Here is a 21,573-nt window from a genome sequence, read left to right on the forward strand (position 1 = left end):
CCATTATGAAATGACAGCCTCTCAAAAAAGTGCACTTTCAAGGGTTTTCTGTCGTTTTTTTTTACTTTCCAAGATATAGTCCCTTTTATGAATACCTTTTGCACTCTAATTTCGAGCACATTCACTGACTCTGGCTGGTGTTTTCTGATGTGGTGGCGTGTGGTGTGGTTTCTGTGCAGCCTGTGTGCCACACACCCCTCTCCCCCCCCCCCCCCCCTCTCCACCTCTGAGCTGCGGGCTCCTCCCCACACGCACAGAGTTTGTTTTTTCGACTCCGTTTTTGCCCCGGACAGATCCCAGCGCCCATCAAGGAAATGATGCGCGCTGGCAAACGCGACTGAACGAAAAGGCTTGGCCGTTCGGCTTCGGATGCTGGCTTTCTAGGAAATCGTGTGGAGATAGATAGAAGCATAAGAGCTCAGTTGTGAGCGCGGATGCAGCCGAGCCCACTCTCCGCTGTAGACAGAGCAATATATACGGCTCTGGCAGAAAGCATGCATCGGTTTCCACGGCTTTCTCCGCTGTCTCCTGTACAAAGTAAAGGATCTGAGGTGGGTGGAGCAGCTCCTGTGACGATGTTTAAGGTGGCGCCGTGTGATCCCTTGAAGGGATTCATGCTCACTGGCTAGGTACGACCTTAAACAGCAGAATTATGGAATAATATGAATTATGATTTTAGGACGTCCACAGACGTCCTTGGCACTCCTCGTTACTTTTTTTTAGGACGTCCACAGACGTCCTTGGCACTCAATGTGTTAAAAGACACCTATACCAGTGCTCCCAAAGCTGAGACGTGCAGCGTGTGGCACTGTACGCAATGTTCACCAGCACCACAACAAGTTGATTTTCAGAATCATTTAACCGACAGATAAACCTGTACATTACATTTCTCAAGACAGCTTGCAGTGTGTTCACTCCAGCACTCACAAACATCTCACTCGCACTAGTCCATCTGGGCCTTTTTAACAGTATTCTCAGAGCATCATTATATGCCACTTGCAGTCTCTGAAGGCTGGCTTTTTTATAGTTCAACCACAGATGTGCAGTGTACAAAGGTGAACAATACGCTGTAAACAGAGTCAGCTTCACTCCATCAGTGCAACAACCAAATTTACGTGACAATACATACAATACAATACAATACATCATACAACCCCACTTCAAACAAACTGAACTATCCCTTTAACCGGAACTAACTAGCACACAAATCTTGCTAAATTGCAAGTCGCACAACATAGAGCTGCTAGACTTGTTTTAGGCTGCTCTATTAGAACCAGTACTGAAAAATTACATTCTAGCCTCTCTTGGCTCACAATTGAGCAAAGGATTTCCTTATGCATGGCTATATTTTTAAGCTGCACCATCAACTCTAAGAGGCCAACATTTTTATTTGATCGGATATTTTATTATAATGCATCATTTCAACACTAGATATGCCAGTATGCCAAACTCTTTGAAAAAAAACTGTTATCTATAGACGGTTTTCACCAGAGCGCAACCCCACAGCACTTCCTTTTTCTCAGCATTCGGCAAACTGCAGAAATATTCACTCGACATCGTTACTTTTGTTTTCGCCGCTCAGCTGTATAGATGGTTTTCACGGAATGGTCAGTCCTGCACTTGAATGTTTTTTTTTCTTTTATGTCCACAGCAAACACTGCAACAGGAAGTGAGCGGGGGTTCAATTTAGAATGTTTTTGTTGTCAAGTTAAAACCGTCTACAGAGCAATAACAATCTGGAATGATTTACCTCTTAATATCTGCTTGATAAAAAATAAACCCTCCTTTAAAAAGAACATGCAGAGGCACCTATTGGCATGAAGACGATAGACTGAACAGTTTGAGGTTAAACAGTTCTTGTCTTTTTTTTTGTTTTCCTTATGATCACTTATGTCCCACTCTTTTAACTCTCATTTATATGTAATTTCATGTGTATTTTTGTATTATGATGTAGTTTTTGTCATGTGACTTCTTTACATGTTGTGGACCCCAGGAAGACTAGCTGATTGCCCATGGCGTCAGCTAATGGGGATCCTTTTAATAAACAATAAACACACAAGGAATCTTAACTAATCTACACCCTAGTCTGCCCTGTCCTACTCTACTCTAATCTCATTTTAGCCTGAACACTATAACGATCAAAAGGTCCAGCTCAGAGGTGTCCAACGTGGGAGGTGGGCCTCCCCAGGGGGCTCAACCAGTTTGAGGGGAGGCTCAGTGAGTGATTTATTGTAGTTATTTCAGTTATAGTTATTTTAGTATTTTGAATAAGAGTGAAGGCAGCTTTTACCATGGGGCTCAGACTTTGGTCTCAGACTTTGGAATCCTCTGGTCTAGCTAATCTACAGCCTACAGTTAGGCTGTAGCTAATCTATAATCTAACATCCACACCAAGACCATTTCCGTGTATGTGCAAAACATACTTTGGCCGAATAAAATAATTCTGATTCTGAGAAGAAGATAGATGCCCTTCTGTTCTCTGTGCGTGCAAAATGTAAACACCGTATACATAATTGTCATGGATAGAACCATAATGTGTTAATAGAAAAGCCTTTCTTCAGTAGGGAGGTGGCCTATTCAGTGATATGCTGCAGGAACTATTCTGCCTGCCGTCCACCAGCATGTACATGAAATAGTATTTGCGTTAATGTACTTTTTCAAATTGATTGATTGATTGATTGAAAGGATTTATTTCAAACAGTTAAAACAATACATAAAATGGAAAAAAACAGTAAACATAACAGTCCAATAGACTTCAGCAAAAGGAAAATACGTAAACTCAAACATAAAGAAAAGGTGAACTGTTTGAAAAGGGGCAGGAAGAAGCCTAGGCTTATCGAGTCCTGCCCCCAAATCATTCATAAACAAATTTATACATCCATATATATGCATATACCAACTCCCACGCTCCTCCACACACGCTCATGTATACACATACATACATATATATATATGTACCGGTATATATATACACATACGTATACAAACTTACCCAAATTCACAATGTTTACATGTGTTTTTCAGTATGTATAACATTTGATTATCATAGAAATGTGTTTTTATACGGATCATATCAACATCGGTAAATATTTGTTATCGACCATAACATCAATGTTAATATCTGTTATCGGTATCGGCCAAAATGGTCATATTATTGCACAGATAATGTACATCCCTAGAGACAGTCAAACAGGAAATGGTACTAATATTTGTTTGTTTGTTTGTCTCTATTGTAAACTGCATGTTCTGCGCTGGTGATATTAATAAAGTATATTAATGCTGACTGTTGTTTCTGTGCTGATCCAGATTCCTCAGAACCTTCCCTGCTCAGTCACTTTACAGCCCGGCCCAGAGGACACCGGGAAGGTACCGCATACACACGCACGTCTACACACACACACACACACACACACACACACACAAACATGCGCGTGCGCACACCAACAGTGTCTGACCTCCCATCATCTCTCCTGCAGGCTTGTGGAGTGGACTTTGAGATCAGAGCGTTCTGTGCCAAGTCGATAGAAGAGAAGATCCACAAACGGTCAGATGAAACTCTGTGTGTGTGTGTGTGTGTGTGTGTGTGTGTGTGTGTGTGTGTGTGTGTGTGTGTGTGTGTGTGTGTGTGTGTGTGTGTGTGTGTGTGTGTGTGTGTGTGTGTGTGTGTGTGTGTGTATGTGTGTGTGTGTGTGTGTGTGTGTGTGTGTGTGTGTGTGTGTGTGTGTGTGTGTGTGTGTGTGTGTGTGTGTGTATGTGTGTGTGTGATGTTGAATGGCTGTTGTACTTACAGAGGAATGTACACAGCATGTTAGGACAGAATAGTGACCTCATAAAAGAGACATCGTCCATTTCCAGGCTTCAGTCAGAAGGTCCAAGCATCCCTGTGTCAAACCTCCCATGCTCCACGTAAGAGTTAATCAATGACTAGGTGTGCGTTAAGTAAGGGTTAATGTGGGGGGTACGGTGGTGCAGTGGTAAGCGCTGTCGCCTCACAGCTCGAAGGTCCTGGGTTCGATTCCCACCTGGGACGCTGTGAACGCTGAAGGAATGCGTGCCCGTCTGCATGTCCTCGAGTGCCCACTGCCCGGGTGGGGTCGTCAAAAGTACATACAAAAATACAGTCAAATACACATAATACAAAAAAAAAGATTAAAAGAAAACACAAAATAAAAATAGTCTAGTGACTCATTTTAAAAGACACCTATACCAGTGCTCCCAAAGCTGAGACGTGCAGCGTGTGGCACTGTACGCAATGTTCACCAGCACCACAACAAGTTGATTTTCAGAATCATTTAGCCGACAGATAAACCTGTACATTACATTTCTCAAGACAGCTTGCAGTGTGTTTACTCCAGCACTCACAAACATCTCACTCGCACTAGTCCATCTGGGCCTTTTTAGCAGTATTCTCAGAGCATCATTATATGCCACTTGCAGTCTCTGAAGGCTGGCTTTTTTATAGTTCAACCACAGATGTGCAGTGTACAAAGGTGAACAGTACGCTGTAAACAGAGTCAGCTTCACTCCATCAGTGCAACAACCAAATTTACGTGACAATACATACAATACAATACAATACATCATACAACCCCACTTCAAACAAACTGAACTATCCCTTGCAATCCCTTTAAAATAGAAAACATGCAATATCCTGGTCGCTAAAGTGGTGCCTCCTCTGGTCGTTAAGGGCGCCTGTTCAGAGGGAGGGGAACTGGTTGGAATAGCGTGATCCTCCCACGTTCTATGTCCTACCGGTGAAGCTTCCCCTGTCAGGTGAAAAGAAGCGGCTGGCTAACTGCTAGGGGTGCACCGATCGATCGGCACGCAATCTGTATCGGCCGATTTTGACCTCAAATATGTGATCTGCTGCTGCAGATATTGTGCTCTAACGTTTATATCATTGTGTTGCAAAGCACACGCTTTGCTTTCGTCAGCCGTACTTTCCGTACTATAAGGCGCACCTGAATATAAGCCGCAGCAGCTAAATTGAATGATTGTTACATATATAAGCCGCACTGGACTATAAGCCGCAGGTGTTTTAATGTTTAAAACTGGTCAGGAGGAGGCGTAGCGCCTGCCTGTAACAGAGATCTCCGTGTCTTATCAGCGGAGACCGTTTTGAGTCCGATGAACAAATCAATCAAAAACACTTCACTATGTCCAACATAGGCTACAAGATTCGTTTCATTCCATTGAATTTGGCAGCGCGGACGAAACATGGGTGGAACGAAACATGCAAATTACATGTTTTGCATCCTCATCGTCGTAACACAGCCAGTTCTCCGTCTTTTGAAGTATGATGTTAGATTACAACGAGCTAGTTGTGTGGCTTAGCCTTCCAAAATGTTGCCGTTAAGTTTTTAGAATGTAATACATAGAATTGGGAACGTTACATTCAATTTCATTCAGACTGTGTTTCTGGCTCAATCGCCGACATTTTTCCCCCGGAGCGAGGGAGGGTGGGAGGAGGGAGGGTGTTTTACAGTAGTGGCTGATAGAGCGTAGTGGCTCAGTGCTCCAATCAGGTCGCGAGGCACATTTTTTGCAACATCATCCAATCAGGGTCTCGCTCTCGTAATGTCTGTCTTGCTCTCGTTCTGTCTCTCGTACCAAAATCCATAGATTTAGGAGGTCCCCTAGTGGCCGTTAGCTGTAAGAATCCATAGATAAGCTGCACCGTTATATAAGCCGCATTTTATATGTAAAATGGAAACTGTTCTATAATAGACTGCTATAGCTGCTTACAAAATAAATAAATAAATATATATATATATATATATATATATATATATATATATATATATACATATATCGGTGATCGGTAATCGGTGATCGGTCGATGATCGGTTGGGCAGATATTTCTCATAGGTGATCGGCAATCGGTGATCGGTGGCAAAAAACGTGATCGGTGCACCCCTACTAACTGCCCATGTCTCGGAGGAAGCATGGAGCCAGTTTCGGCAGTTTCGGGGGGGGGGGGGGGGGGGAAGAAAAAATAAATAAAAAAGAAGTAAGGGTTAATGCACAATGTGGAGGCGAATATTGGTTGCCTCCGCGATGTGCATTACAATTGTTTAACGCACATCTAGGAGTTGATTATCCTCCTTATACCTTGGTCATTTGCCCACAATATAAAATAAAAGGATTCACAAATTTCTGGTGCGAGTTTAGCAATCACAATCTAAAGTTTTTCCACAAGCCTCAACTGTTTACCTAGCAACTTGGGAAACCGACTAATACCTGGAACTAGTGCTGCACGATTTGGGGAAAAGGTGCGATTTGCGATTATGGTGGCCGATTGTGATTGCGATATAATAAACAAATGGTATCTAGGGTTGTGCCGGTATGAGTTTTTGACGGTATGATAACCTTGGGACAAAAATACCACGGTATCACAGACTAAAATACATAAAATATATTAAAATATAAAATATATTGGAAATAAATAAATGAAACTATTTGAAATCAAATTATCTTAAAAAAAAAAAGAAAAGAACAGAATACAGCATAATTATATATATTTTTTATAATAAAATCTTTACAAATGATATAGCCATGTACTCTTCACAACATCCTGTGTCATCAGTCTGTTTGAGACATTTGCCTGTCTCAAACATAGAAAATAGAAACTGCAGCACTGTCTCTCTCTTCCTCCCTCCCTCCCTCTCTCTCACCCTGCACTTGTGCCACAGCGTGCCGTGCTGTCAATCTCTCCCCCCTCACACACACACACACACACACAGACAGGGAAATACAAAAATAAAACGTTTTCAATTGCTTCCGAGTGCTTTACAGTAGACTTCATCTAAGAATCGTTTTACTTTGAAAATCCGACTGGAAGTCGTATCGTTCTCATCGCTAGTGGAACACAGGACAGTCTGCAGCCAGCCACCCACTTTGCTCTCAACCTATATTTTTCATCACAGTGGCTCATTACCTGCTGTAGACATAAACGTGCACTAGTTCTGCATAAGCACTGCAGATCTCTCCTTCTTTCACCCACTTTCTCGCTAATCACACGGCGGTTTACATGCTTTTCTGATCGGCTAATTATTAGCTTAGCTGTTACGACTCATCACACTGCCATGTGGCCCCGACGGAGCGCCATTCTAGGACTGGCTTGGACACTATTTATCTCAAAACAACGCCTAGGACGCTCAAAATTGCTGCGGAGAACACTGGGTGAGTCGTCAGATAATAATTAATGTGAGGAGAGGGCTCCAGGTAAAAAAAACACACGAAATTCTCCTTTAAATCCCCGATCGTGTCTGCCTGGGCTGGGCTATCAGGTAAATTCTAACTTTGCTGAATGGATAGAACGGGGGGAATTTACCCCACCCTGACCCCGCCCCCCAGGCTAACCCAGCGTCTATTGTGGGCGTTCCTAGAGCCTGTATGGGCGTTCCCAGACATGCGGACTGTCTCTATAGACCAAATCAGCGGGATGTTTACATTTACTTCCGGGTACCCCTGAGGTCCACACATTATAATGGCGGTGGACGGCACAAACTGACGTGTTGAAGACAAAAACAGACAAAGAAGACAAAAATGGTTCGTCCGTGTTGTGTTGTTGTTTAATATCATTCATAACAACACTTTCACTAACGTTAGTGGAGACCAGACTAGCTAATTTACCTGTTGGACCAGACTAGAGTAGACTTGAAGCTAAATTAAATTGACGTGGCGTCAGTAGCTCTGTCTGTACCAGGCTCTTTCTCGCCGAGAAGAGCCTGGTGACGCGAGGTTACTCTGTCTGTAACGTTAACGACTCTGCAAAAAAACAGCGAGTTTGACAGACAAACAAACGTTATTAGCTAGCTAACACTACATAAAACAAACACAGAAGAAAGGCTAGATACGTCGGACAAGCATGTTTACCAACCGTTTAACCATTTAAATTGAAAGTACCGTAAATTCCGGACTATAAGCCGCGGCTTTTTTCCCGTTTTTTGGCCTTTTTTGCCCCCTGCGGCTTATATAACGGTGCGTCTTATCTATGGATTTTTTCCAAAAAAAAAAAAAAATCTCTCTTTTTTAGCACTCTTTCTAACTATAAATCCACTTCTGTTTTAATTTCCTCTCTTGCCCTCTTTTAACAACATAACATAACATAACATAACACAACACAGGTAAGCAGAAAGAAAAAGACGAAGCAATCACGCCATGAATGAGGAAATGACTCACCTGCTGGAGGCTGGAGATACACCGCTTGGGCTAAACTTTTACTCCGTGAAACACTATCGATTAAGTCCGACATCGCTCAGAGGTTTTGAGCAGCTTGAAAACAAGTTTGAAAACGTGCAGAAGTCCATCCACTCACTCACTAAAGAAACTAAGGCAACCGTGAACAGAGTTTATAATGCGGAAAAGCGCATCCGCGCACTGGAGGACAAAAACAACACAGTGAGTCCGAAAATGGATAAAATGCAAAATCGAAACCCTGCACACGCAGGTTGATGACTTAATCAGCAGGAGTAAAAGAAATAACATTCGCCTGATCAATGTAAAAGAGGGAGCTGAGATTGGTGACATGGACGCTTTCGTGGCAAAATCCTGTGTTACATCCTGGACCTGAAGGAAGGCGAGAAACCACCAGAGGTGGACAGGGCACACCGGGCGCCTCGGCCACGTCCAGACCCCGGCCTGCCACCGAGGGCCATCTTCATCTGCCTACTCCGCTGGCCCGACCGTCAACTCATCCTCCAGGCTGCGGGGAAGAAGCCCCTCACCTGGGAGGGTACGCGCTTTTTCGTCCGGCAGGACCTCTCCGCGTTGGTGCAACAGAAACGCGCAACATACAACAGCATCATCGAGTCAATGGATATCGCTTTGGCGTACTGTACCCAGCGAGACTCGTCATAACCATTGATGGACAGCGGCGGAACAAGAGCTCAAAGTGAAACTGCCGAATATCTTTTGAGTTGGACTGGTCAATAGTACTGTGAGTAACTAAAATAAAAAAATAAAAAACAGAATTCTCTCTTCTTTAGCACTCTTTCTAACTATAAATCCACTTCTGTTTTAATTTCCTCTCTTGCCCTCTTTTCACCACACCGCGGACACTGTGTGCACTGTAAAAAAAACAAAAAATACCACAATGTGTGATTTTGTCTGGGGATTAGTGACCTGACTTTTGTTTTGTTGAAATGTTAATAAATGGGAGCTTCCCCAAACAGCCATCTCTTTCCCGACAATCCCCTCTGTGCACGAAGCCTTACATATGGTAATTAAACATCAAAACACCCGCGGCTTATAGACCGGTGCGGCTTATAGAAGAAAAAAATAGTCACCTTTGAAGGTGCGGCTTATAGACCGGTGCGCCTTATAGTCCGGAATTTACGGTAGTCGGCCGAAAACAACGAGAGGGTTTGACAGCATTTATTTGACAACACGCACATTTAAACCTGCCGCCATCCCCAAGTGGTACCCGGAAGTAAATTTGTTTACATGGTGACGTCACGGTGATTTGGTCTATAGAAAGGGAGCATTTTTCTCCCTGAGGCAAACAGAGAGAGAAGGTAAACACTGCCCATGTGCTTATATTACTGAGATGATATGATACAAAGTGGGTTGATTATCGGTAAAGCCATCCTTTAAACAATGGCATTTCTGTTGTCATGGTTACTTGCTCTGTTCTGTACCTGGGGGGGGGGGGGAGTCTTTGCTGCTGCACAGGAAGCTCCCAGAACAGAGCCATACCGCCAAATATAAATATTGCATATAATGCATATGGTAGCTAATAAAAGTGTATTTTTGACTGTAGTGGTCCTGACAGAAGTAAAAGCTTTAGCACCGGTATCGGAGAAAAACGAAATAACCACCCCTAGTTCCCGGTGCAGACTTCTTTTATCTATCTTTCAATATCTGTCCTTGTACCGCTTTCTTCTATGTGGACATGCATAAATTGTTAAAGTGTGTGTGTGTGTGTGTGTGTGTGTGTGTGTGTGTGTGTGTGTGTGTGTGTGTGTGTGTGTGTGTGTGTGTGTGTGTGTGTAGGAACTCAGTGCGTCTGGTGATCAGGAAGGTGCAGTATGCTCCAGAGAAGCCTGGTCCTCAGCCCATGGTGGAGACGACTCGTAGCTTCCTCATGTCTGACAGGTCACTGCACCTGGAGGCTTCACTGGACAAGGAGGTACACACACACACACACACACACACACACACACACACACACACACACACACACACACACACACACACACACACACCTCATGTCTGACAGGTCACTGCACCTGGAGGCTTCACTGGACAAGGAGGTACACACACACACACACACACACACACACACACACACACACACACACACACCTCATGTCTGACAGGTCACTGCACCTGGAGGCTTCACTGGACAAGGAGGTACACACACACACACACACACACACACACACACACACACACCTCATGTCTGACAGGTCACTGCACCTGGAGGCTTCACTGGACAAGGAGGTACACACACACACACACACACACACACACACACACACACACACACACACACACCTCATGTCTGACAGGTCACTGGACAAGGAGGTACACACACACACACACACACCTCATGTCTGACAAGTCACTGTACCTGGAGGCTTCACTGGACAAGGAGGCACACACACACACACACACACATTTTAAATACTTTATTTGGTTCCACAAATTACATTTCATAAACAGGGAAACAAATATATCAGGGTCAATTAGTACTGAGCACTTATGGATACACATAGCACCTCCTTCTCCACACTGCTAGACTGCCAATAATTGCTGAGACAGAGCAATATTTGACAGTTTGTTTGGCTCTTGCTCTTGTCAGGCCAGCAATCTGCAGGCCTCTCATGGTGCATTTATGTACATGTCCCAGGCTTCCAAATATAAGCACACTGTATCTACAGGTATAACCTAGGCTCGTGATGGTCTCGAGTAGTGGTTGGTATTTTATATATTTGTCTTGGAATGCCTGGTCCATGTACAGGTCGAAGACACAGCCTACCTCTAGCATCAGCACCTGCTTATGGCTGGTGTCAACAAAAACAGCGTCGGGTGTATTGGGGATATTAGCAAAGACATCACAGGCAGACCCAAACCACTCTGGTACCACTCTACTGTGCTTATACAGTACTGCACTAGCAGGCATGATGTTATGGACTGCATCAGACACAATATTTACAATACGGTCATGGCGAGCTATGTACAGTTGTTTGTATGCATGACATCCATTCGTTATGTGTGCTGTGGATTCTAGATGGTGCTGTGAATCTGGATGGTTCAAACAAAATGGATTGTGAGTGTGGGGGTACCAGGTAGACAGATTATATTTCGTGGGTAGCACTTGCAGTCTCGCTTTGATGGCAAACTTTAGAATGTCCTCACCAACCGCAGCGTTCTTAAGAACTGAGTGTGAGACTGAATGGTCAGCAAATCCTAGACACGCTAGTTTCCCCTGCAGTCTAAGTCCACACCAGTGCTGCCTGACCTCAGCCTGCTTTGCATTAATCAGGACTCTCCTAGCTGACTCTGTGGTCAGTCTGCTGGTTTCTCCCTGTTGTGTGGTGATGGTGGCCTCAACAGCTACACAGGGGTCTGTGACCAGTTCATCGGAGACAGGGACTTCAGTCTGTGTGGTGAGTTTTATCCATTTCAGCTGGACTCCAGACCGGTTGCAAAGGTCATTGAGGTCTGGCCAATCAGACCAGACCCCAAAGCCCTTGTCCTTTGAGTCCAGTTTCCCAGACTCTTTTCTCCTGAAGCCCAGGAAGTTGTTCTGATCTGCAGTGGCCAGGGGAACTTTTCTCCTCCGTAGGTCCAGCAGGAGAGAAGCCCTGGCCATTTCTCGGACTGTGGCATCATCATTGTTCAACATGTGGAGCAGGTGGGCTAGTCTGGTGGCTGTGTAGGTCCACTCCACATTGGGGACCCCCAGCCCGCCCTCCCCACATGGGAGAAAGATGATGCCGCGTGTGGAGTGAGAGTTGAGACCCACCCACTTCCTGACCAGCTCCACGGTTGTGTTGGTCATCTCTCTCAGTCTCTTGAGGGGGATGTGCACGTTGGCAAACAGATGTTGCACTTTTGCCAGGGCCACCTCTCTCACAGCCTGGAGTTTCATGAGAACAGGGAGGGGGGACAGGTCGACCAGATGTAAACGGTGGAGGAACTCTGCTGTGAGTTCCTCAACCTGTTCCCCCCACTCACCAGCGATGTTGAACCTGTGGCCGAGGTATGGGTAGGTCTCATGGCGGGAGTAGACTCTGATGGGTTGGCCCATTACAAGGAAGGATGGGGGTGTGTCTCTCTTGGCCCTATACCAGCGGTTTCCACCCGAGCGGCGCTCGTGAAACACAGCACACTTGACCTGCTTCACCTCCAGCCCCGACCACTGCAGGAACTCGTCCGTGCGGGCCAGCATGTTGGTGACGACCTCCTCCTGCCGTGATGACACCTGGACGTCGTCGGCATACCCCTGGACAGGGTTGGGCGAGCGCACATTCAGGGGAGCACACTGATGGATCCACTTCATCCACTGGTTGAGGGCCAATATGAAGTTCACAGCACTCCAGGGACAGCCAGTTTTTATTCCCACCTCCAGTGCAATAGGTTCGGTGAGCTGTTGCCCACATATAACCTGGAGAAATGAACCCTGGTACACGTTGGACACAACGTTCACAAAGGGCTGAGGCAGCTGGATCTCCTCTAGTGCATGAAGCATCACCCGATGGGAAAGTGTTCCAAACGCATCCCTGAAGTCCAAAAACACTGTGTAGAATCTAGATGATTCATGCTTGAAATCATCTATTCCGGTTTTTAAACAAAACACATGCTCATTCATTCCCTGTCTCACACACACACAGGCATACACACACAGAGCGTCCTCATGTCTGACAGGTCAGTGCACATGGAGGCTTCACTGGACAAGGAGGTACACACACACACACACACACACACACCTCATGTCTGACAGGTCACTGCACCTGGAGGCTTCACTGGACAAGGAGGCACACACACACACACACACACACACCTCATGTCTGACAGGTCACTGGACAAGGAGGCACACACACACACACACACACACCTCATGTCTGACAGGTCACTGCACCTGGAGGTTTCACTGGACAAGGAGGTACACACACACACACACACACACACACACACACACACACACACACACACACACACACACACACACACACACACACACACACACACACACACCTCATGTCTGACAGGTCACTGCACCTGGATGCTTCACTGGACAAGGAGGTACACACACACACACACACACACACACACAGTTCCCCCTGGCAGTCAGGCTAACTAACGTTAGCAAGCTCAGTGGCTGTTAGCATTGTTAGCATAGCTTCCCGACCATCTTGTGTCTCTGCAGTAACGAGGGCGGGGCTTGAGTGTTGTTAGGGCCGTAACACAGTTGAACACAATTGATCTCAATCCATGTTGCTAACTGAGTATTACTGTCAGGTGACACTCAGGCTCCACGAGCAGGTCCGCAGCAGCTACAGCAACTCCATTTGGACAAACTTGATTTCAAGCTTGTTAACGCGATATCTCAGGAACGCCTTGACGGAATTTGATCCAGTTTGTCTCAAACATCGACTTGGACGCAAGGATGAACTGATTCCATTTTGGTTATCAAAGGTCAAAGTTCAAGGTCACTGTGACCTCACGAACGCCATTCCCAAGTTGGAATTTCCTTCTGATTTGGCTCAAACATCGACCTGGACGCAAGGATGAACTGATTCCATTGTGGTTATCAAAGGTCAAAGTTCAGTTATTATCTCCATCGATAGGCAGGAAGACATCTTTGGGTGTGGTTTTTCAGAATAAAATGAACATGAATACTAAGACTGGACTGCTAATAATCATATCTTTGTTTGTTTTCTGTTTCCCATGATGCATTGTGTGCAGCTGTATTACCACGGCGAGCCAATCAGCGTCAACGTTCACGTCACCAACAACTCCACCAAGACCGTCAAGAGAGTCAAGATCTCTGGTAACACACTGTCCCTGTCTCTGTCTGTCTGTCTGTCCCTCTGTCTGTCCCTCTGTCTGTCTGTCTGTCCCTCTGTCTGTCTGTCTGTCCCTCTGTCCCTCTGTCTGTCTGTCTGTCTGTCTGTCCCTCTGTCTGTCTGTCTGTCTCCCTCTGTCTGTCCCTCTGTCTGTCTGTCTGTCCCTCTGTCTGTCTGTCTGTCCCTCTGTCTGTCTGTCTGTGTGTCTGTCTGTCTGTCTGTCTGTCTGTCCCTCTGTCTGTCTGTCTGTCCCTCTGTCTGTCTGTCTGTGTGTCTGTCTGTCTGTCTGTCTGTCTGTCCCTCTGTCTGTCTGTCTGTCTGTCTATCTATCCCTGTGTCTGTCTGTCCCTCTGTCCCTCTGTCTGTCTGCCTGTCTGTCTGTCTATCTATCCCTGTGTCTGTCTGTCTGTCTGTCTGTCCCTCTGTCTGTCTGTCTGTCTGTCCCTCTGTCTGTCTGTCTGTCTGTGTGTCTGTCCCTCTGTCTGTCTGTCTATCTATCCCTGTGTCTGTCTGTCCCTCTGTCTGTCTGCCTGTCTGTCTGTCTATCTATCCCTGTGTCTGTCTGTCCCTCTGTCCCTCTGTCTGTCTGCCTGTCTGTCTGTCTATCTATCCCTGTGTCTGTCTGTCTGTCTGTCCCTCTGTCTGTCTGTCTGTCCCTCTGTCTGTCTGTCTGTCTGTCTGTGTGTCTGTCCCTCTGTCTGTCTGTCCCTCTGTCTGTCCCTCTGTCTGTCTGTCTGTGTGTCTGTCTGTGTGTCTGTCCCTCTGTCTGTCTGTCTGTCCCTCTGTCTGTCTGTCCCTCTGTTTCTCTGTCTGCCTGTCTGTCTGTCTGTCCCTCTGTCTGTCTGTCTGTCTATCCCTCTGTCTGTCTGTCTCTCTGTCTGTCTGTCCCTCTGTTTCTCTGTCCCTCTGTCTGCCTGCCTGTCTGTCTGTCTGTCTATCCCTCTGTCTGTCTGTCCCTCTGTCTGTCTGTCTGTCTATCCCTCTGTCTGTCTGTCTGTCTGTCTATCCCTCTGTCTGTCTGTCCCTCTGTCTGTCTGTCTGTCTGTCCCTCTGTCTGTCTGTCCCTCTGTCCCTCTGTCTGTCTGTCTGTCTGTCTGTCTGTCTGTCTGTCCCTCTGTCTGTCTGTCTGTCCCTCTGTCTGTCTGTCCCTCTGTCCCTCTCTTTAAAGCCCACTTCATGCTTTGTCGCTCGACACTTTAGTGAAGCGTCGCCGGGCAGAAAGTCAAAGAAAAAGAGCTGCAGGATGTTTGTCAATTCTGCTCCAGAGAAATGTTTCAGTCGTCTCCATGGTAACTGCGATCCGGCCCCTCCCCTCCCCTCCCCTCCCCCTCCTCAACCTCGGCTCCACTCTGAGAAGGAACGGCTGCTCGTTTCGACAGCCTGCTGTAAGATGTTCCTCTGAGTCCAAACCTCTGTGAAAACATCTCCCCTGCTCCTACTCTGCCCACACACAGCCCTGTCTGTTTTCCCCAGGAGAGGAAGCTGCTGGCTGTCAGACACCTGTTACGCTGCTACGCCCTATTGGGCAGAGGATGCCCGCGGGCACCTGGTCGCCACGTTCAGATTTTTTTTTTTTTTTTTTTTTTTTTTTTTTCATATTTTACCTTTTTATAGAACACAAACAAGACAAAACAGACAAACCGGCTCAGATACAGGGGAAAGAAAGGAAAAAGAAAAAAATATAATCAGAAAAAAATATTTTTTATTTGTTTTTCTCCTCCCTTCCCACAATAACACACGCATGTAGAAAATAATCGGTTTAACAATGCATACGTTTTAAAAACGTTTATTGTCTGTGTATAATTAATTATTGATTCACTATTTTGATCCGCCTGGGCTGGGGTCAAAGTTTAGTTTTACGTTACGTCACTACGTCATTCACTCTGCGACAGTGCGACTGCCAGCTGCCAATGATTATATCAGTTGGCTAAGCTAAATGATGGAAAGCAAGAACAATGGCAGAAAAGCCAAAGAAAAAACATTACCAATTTCACGAGGAGTGGGAGGAAGAGTTCTTCTTCACAACAGTGAAAGAAAAGAGTGTATGTCTCGATTAAATGCATAATACCGGTACTCATTATTTAAAGGTAAATCAAGCAAATTTCAACAGGTAGCCCCCCACATGACTCTCTACCCTTCAGGTAGCCCTCGACCTCAAAAAGGTTGGTGACCCCTGGTCTATACTTTACTTAGATCGTTAGATTTTCTTCTATATCAGAGACGGGTACATGTCAGGTAGGACTGAAAACCTGTGTCTGATGTAGAAGAAAAACGAACGATCTAGAGGATTTTAATCATATCATCAGTCTGAGATCATTTCCTTAAAGGAACACTCCGCCCATTTTCAACCAGCTTTGTATCATTAGAACATCAGTAGTATATCAGAAAACTGTAAACGGTTTTGAAGTCTGTCATTTAATTTGACAGTTATTGAGTGTTAAAGTGTGGACCAGTGACATCACTGGTCCACACTAACTCAAATTAATAACTCATTAACTCAAATCAACTCTCAATAACTGTCAAACTATTCATCATTCATCTAGTTTGACAGTTATTGAGAGTTGATTTGAGTTAATGAGTTATTCATTTGAGTTAGTGTGGACCAGTGATGTCACTGGTCCACACTTTAACACTCAATAACTGTCAAATTAAATGACAGACTTCAAAACAGTTTACAGTTTTCTGATATACTACTGATGTTCTAATGATACAAAGCTGGTTGAAAATGGGCGGAGTGTTCCTTTAATTTTTTTAGAATACCGTCTTTCCCCTTTATTCTCACTACTTTCATACTTATATTATTGCAGTACTGGAGGTTTACCCTCAGGGGGAGCTCTAGGGAAAGTACTGACATTACATTCGGGGGTAAAGATTCTCTCGTCCGTGAAATAGCGTCAACCCAAGATACAAAGGAGACGAGAGAGTTGACACCTGTGAGACTGATTACTACGCCGACAAATGAGTGCAAGGCAGCTGGCTGGATGACAATACACCTAGGATTATTTGTAGCACACGTGGAGCGTAGAGCTGGGTATTGGTTCAGATTTCAAGAATCGATTCGATTCCGATTCACAAGGTTCCGATTCGATTAATTTCAATATTGATTTGGTTAGTGATGCTTTTTTGAGCTGTAACCTGAATTACATGATTGTCCAGTTATGTAACACAGGGGTTCCCAACCTTTTTTGCGCCAAGGACCGGTAGATAGATGGGGAAAAAAAGTTGCCGACCGGTTGTCAATTTTAATGGTTTTAGTTACACATATATTTACTCACCAGGTAGTGACAAAGGGTAAATAACAGCCTTTTCATCTGTCAATAAAGACACTTTCACAATTATGCACAGTGATTTGATTTCAGCCTATATAATTTCTAAAAGTCGATATTAATGATCAAACATTTCCATTTATGTAGCCTACAGTATTTATGTTTTTGTTTCAACTACAAACATAAATAAACGTCAACTTGAAACTATGTTCCAACTACCACACACAGCCTATAATATTGTAGCGTATGTTTATTTAAAAAATATATATATATATATATATATTTTATAAAAAAAATCAATCTCTGGACATATGAATCGATATCAAAGGATTAAAATAAAATAAAATATTCAAAATCTGAGAATCTATTTTTTTAACCCAGCCCTAGTGGAGCGGTCGTCAAACCAAGATGCGACTGTCCACATGTATAGACATTGAGAATATACCTGTATGGGACATTTATGCAACTGATGACATCTGAGTGGCTAATATACAATCTAAGCTACTAGTGATCAGGCGCGGACTGCATAATCGGGCACGTCGGGCAAATGCCCGGTGGCCTGCCTGGCCTGGCCTGAAAAAAAAAAAAAAAAAAAAATTGCTGCTCGCAGTCAGGCCACTCACTGAACAGAAGGCCAGGCGCCACCTACTGGTTTACTAGTGGTTTTATTACTTTATTCAGGGTTAAAGTGGGTGCATCTCATTGTAAAATTGGACTCGGCCCAAATTGGGCTTCAAACGGCCCAAATTGGGCTTCAAACGGCCCAAATTGTGCTTCAAACGGCCCAAATCTGGCTACAAACGACCCAAATTGGGCTTCAAAAGGACCAAATCTGGCTTCAAATGGCCCAAATTGGGCTTCAAATGGCCCAAATTGGGCTTCAAACGGCCCAAATTTTTCGCCGCCGGCCTTCGGACGCCGGCACGCGCGTCGGCCCGTATCGGCCTGGCCTGCTTGGTATCTAATGCCCGGCCTGAATTACGATCCCAGTCCGCCCCTGCTAGTGATGACAGTGCAAACTACTAGCCACAAGCAACAGTGGACATTTTCATAGACCTGGACATCGTTCGATTTTCCGTAACACGCTAACCGGACTTTCACAACATTACCACGTGTGTGAGGGTGGGATTCTCACACACCTACTAAACGAAAACCTTCACTCGCAGCGGAGGGAGGGGGGGCTATGCTGTGTGTGGGAAGCGCTGTGATCATCAGACTTCTCCGGATGACGAGCAAGTAAAGAAAACCGGCATCAGTCGTACCAATTTACTGCCAAATGCTTTGGGAGTCGACACTTTGAACATTGTGCCCCATCAGTGGTGTAGTCTACGTGATACGCAGGTATACGGTGTACACACACTGCGAAATGACTCAGATTTGCGTATGCGCACTGGGAAATGCGCTATGATACGTATCGTTTTCACTTTCCATCCATAAAATTCACCCTGTGCGCTCGGTGTGTTACCCTACGTTCACACACAGCACCCAAGCATTGCCTTTACCCACGCTTTTAAATAGGTGTCCTTTTTAGTCAATGAGGCTGTGTACACAGGGCGCCTCAACGTGAACCTTGCGTGTACCCACGCCTCGCCTGAGCTGCGCCGATTTTATCGTTTAGGCGGTTTAGGAGTTCTATTTTCAAGCCGACTAGGCGCATGAAGGCTTTTTCTGTCAAGCCACGAAAGAAAAATGCGACAATATCCGTGGGAAATCAACTGAATTTCAAAATAAAATGGTGTTACAGCGTTCAGCAGAGAGAGAGAGAGAGAGAGAGAGAGAGTGATTGACCGGTGGCTATCACGTGGGCCTTTCTCCCCGTCGGCAAACAAATCTTCAGGAGAGAGAATAGAGACAGAAGAAGCAAGATGAAGCTGATAGCTGAAACTATTCTGTAAATTTGGGGAGGAACAACAACAACAACAAAATAAGTCGAATCTCCGCCCACTTCTGGCCAAACCCCCCCCCCCCCTCCCCCCCCCCCCCTTAAACCCCCCATTCCCGATCGGGGGGGGGGGGGGTGGTCTACCTGAAAAAAGGTAGACTACACCACTGTGCCCCATGGCAAGAAAAAGTCAACACTCATAACGGAGCTACTTCATAGAAACAAACGTGTTGAATTCACCTGAACACATTGGGCTGAAAATAGGAAAGAACGTGTCGTTTCTTCTTCATTGAAGTTTTCACAACATAACCTGTGGGGCTCCATGGCAGCAGCCAGGACACGAGAGGCTACCTCACCAAGCGACACCTCTGATTTACTGCAGGGCCTGAATGTGCCGGGTGATGCCCTCGGCTGTGCTGTGCTGTGGGAAAAAAAGGAGAAGCCTGAACACAGTTCGGTTTTGGCGCTTGCTTGCCATCCACCATGATTGGCTTGACTTTAGCACGGTGTATTTTAGTCATTGTGACAGTAAGAAAGTAGTCGGCTGGAAATGTTTTAAAGTCTGGCCATTTGGCTGACAGCTGGCGCTTATGGAAAAACTCTTCACCCCCCCCCCCCCCCCCCTAGACTGAAGATAACTGAGGCTGCTTTCTCAATGGGAACAATTGCTTTCGTTCCGTTCCGTTCCCGCACCCGGGAACGATTGCCCCGCCTCCCGGAACAGAGTGCATTTGCGTCATCAACTATGCCTGCAGTGTATCCTCGCTCCGTGTGTTTGTCTATGAGGTTCAGAACAGTTGGCTTTTACACTCGCAAGTGTTCCGTGCACCACCTTTTCAAGTGGATCCTGTCACGGTTCCCTGTTGTGCGTCCGGGCGCAGAACGGAACGGAACGCAACGTTCACACTCGTCAAATGTTCCGAAACTGGGGTCAATTTGGGGACAAGTGTGCTGGGGAGCGGTACCTGGGTGAGAAAGCACTAGGGGTGCTCCAAAAAAATAGATTCTTGAAAGGATCGCGATTCTTAATGCCACGATTCCTGGATCGATTTTAAACTCCCAAGAATCGATTCTTCTTCGTATTGTAAAAAAAAAAAAAAAAAAATTACAGTGCACCTGAACGCAACATGCAAGATACCGGCTGAATAAGTGTCCAAATGTTCATGTCATTTGTGTACTGTACTGCCACGGTGCCACCACCTCTTGCACTTAAGAACTCTGGTTAATGTATTCCCCCCAAAATCTATCAATCCTTCTCAAAGTCTACAGATCCCCCCCAGCCTATAAATCCATCTTATCTGAAGAACATAAGGGGTTTGCTAAATGAATTTAGGCCCTGACTGTAATACTTCAGAAGTTGAATTTGAAGTTCAGCATTAATACATTTGTCATTTTTTGTCTTAGATTTACCTTTGTGTGTTATTGCAATATAAAACTACATACCGGTAATTGAGAATCGATTCTAGATTCTGGAATCGAGAATCGTTGGAATCGAGAATCGATTCTGGAATCGGATCGTGACCCCAGGAATCGGATCGGATCGTGGCTTAGCCGGATCGGAGCACCCCTAGAAAGCACCCTTACAAATACGGTACATAAGTGAGTAAAGTCACACAATCAAGTAGGGGTGTCACAATATATCGTCCCACGAAATTTCGCGATAGTAAAACGTCACGATATGTATCGTTGAGATGAAATCTCATATCGCAATCTTTTTTTTTTTTTTTTTTTTTTTTTTTTTCAGAAATAGACAAAGAAACGTCTTTGTTTGTTGAAGTTCAATGTGTGGAAAGTAGTTGAGTTGAACAAGTCTCTGAAGAGACACATGAGAAGTTATACAGGAGAGAAACCATTCAATTGAGTTTCTGGCAAAACTGTTTACTTGACAGGAAAAACTGAAGATGCATAAAAAATAGACTAAGAAATGTCTTGTTGTTTGAGTTTGAAGAAAAACTGAAGATGCATAATGAGAATTTATACTGCTGAGAAACCTTTTAGTTCAAAGTAAATCTAAGTGACGGTGTAACTCATTCTATTTCAAGATAAGCCTTATCTCTAATCTCATGTTTTTTCTAGTTGTTATTGTAATAACAATTTCCCACAACAGCATGTTTTGTATTTGTGCATTTCAAATAAAATACTACTTTTCCAGTCATATATTGTCATTATTCAAGTTTTAAAAAATATTGTTAAAATCGTATCGTATCGTATCGTTATCGTGAACCCAGTATCGTGATACGTATCGTATCGTGAGCTGAGTGTATCGTCGTGACACCCCTACAATCAAGTCAATAGAGTACCACGGGAACGAGTCCGGAGTCCGGTTCGTAAGGCGAAAAAGGCAATGAGATTTCTGTATGGGGGGTTTCGGTGAAATGCCTGAAATCAGGTCTGTGGTGAACAAAAG

At 44.9% G+C, this 21,573-nt stretch overlaps 1 protein-coding gene across 2 annotated transcripts in view; it reads left to right on the forward strand.

Moving 5' to 3' along the window:
- The window catches only part of LOC310800158 (arrestin red cell), an 80,615-nt gene that overhangs the window by 35,731 nt on the left and 23,311 nt on the right, over positions 1 to 21,573 (forward strand). For both annotated transcript variants that reach the window (XM_083662744.1, XM_083662745.1), the window contains exons 7-10: positions 3,307 to 3,366; positions 3,477 to 3,544; positions 9,997 to 10,132; positions 13,918 to 14,002. In XM_083662744.1, coding sequence (XP_083518870.1) covers positions 3,307 to 3,366; positions 3,477 to 3,544; positions 9,997 to 10,132; positions 13,918 to 14,002 — 349 coding nt within the window. The remainder of the gene's footprint in view (positions 1 to 3,306; positions 3,367 to 3,476; positions 3,545 to 9,996; positions 10,133 to 13,917; positions 14,003 to 21,573) is intronic.

This window comes from Poromitra crassiceps (genome assembly GCF_964638095.1).
Source record: "Poromitra crassiceps genome assembly, chromosome: 29".
NCBI classification, from domain to species: Eukaryota; Metazoa; Chordata; class Actinopteri; order Beryciformes; family Melamphaidae; genus Poromitra; species Poromitra crassiceps.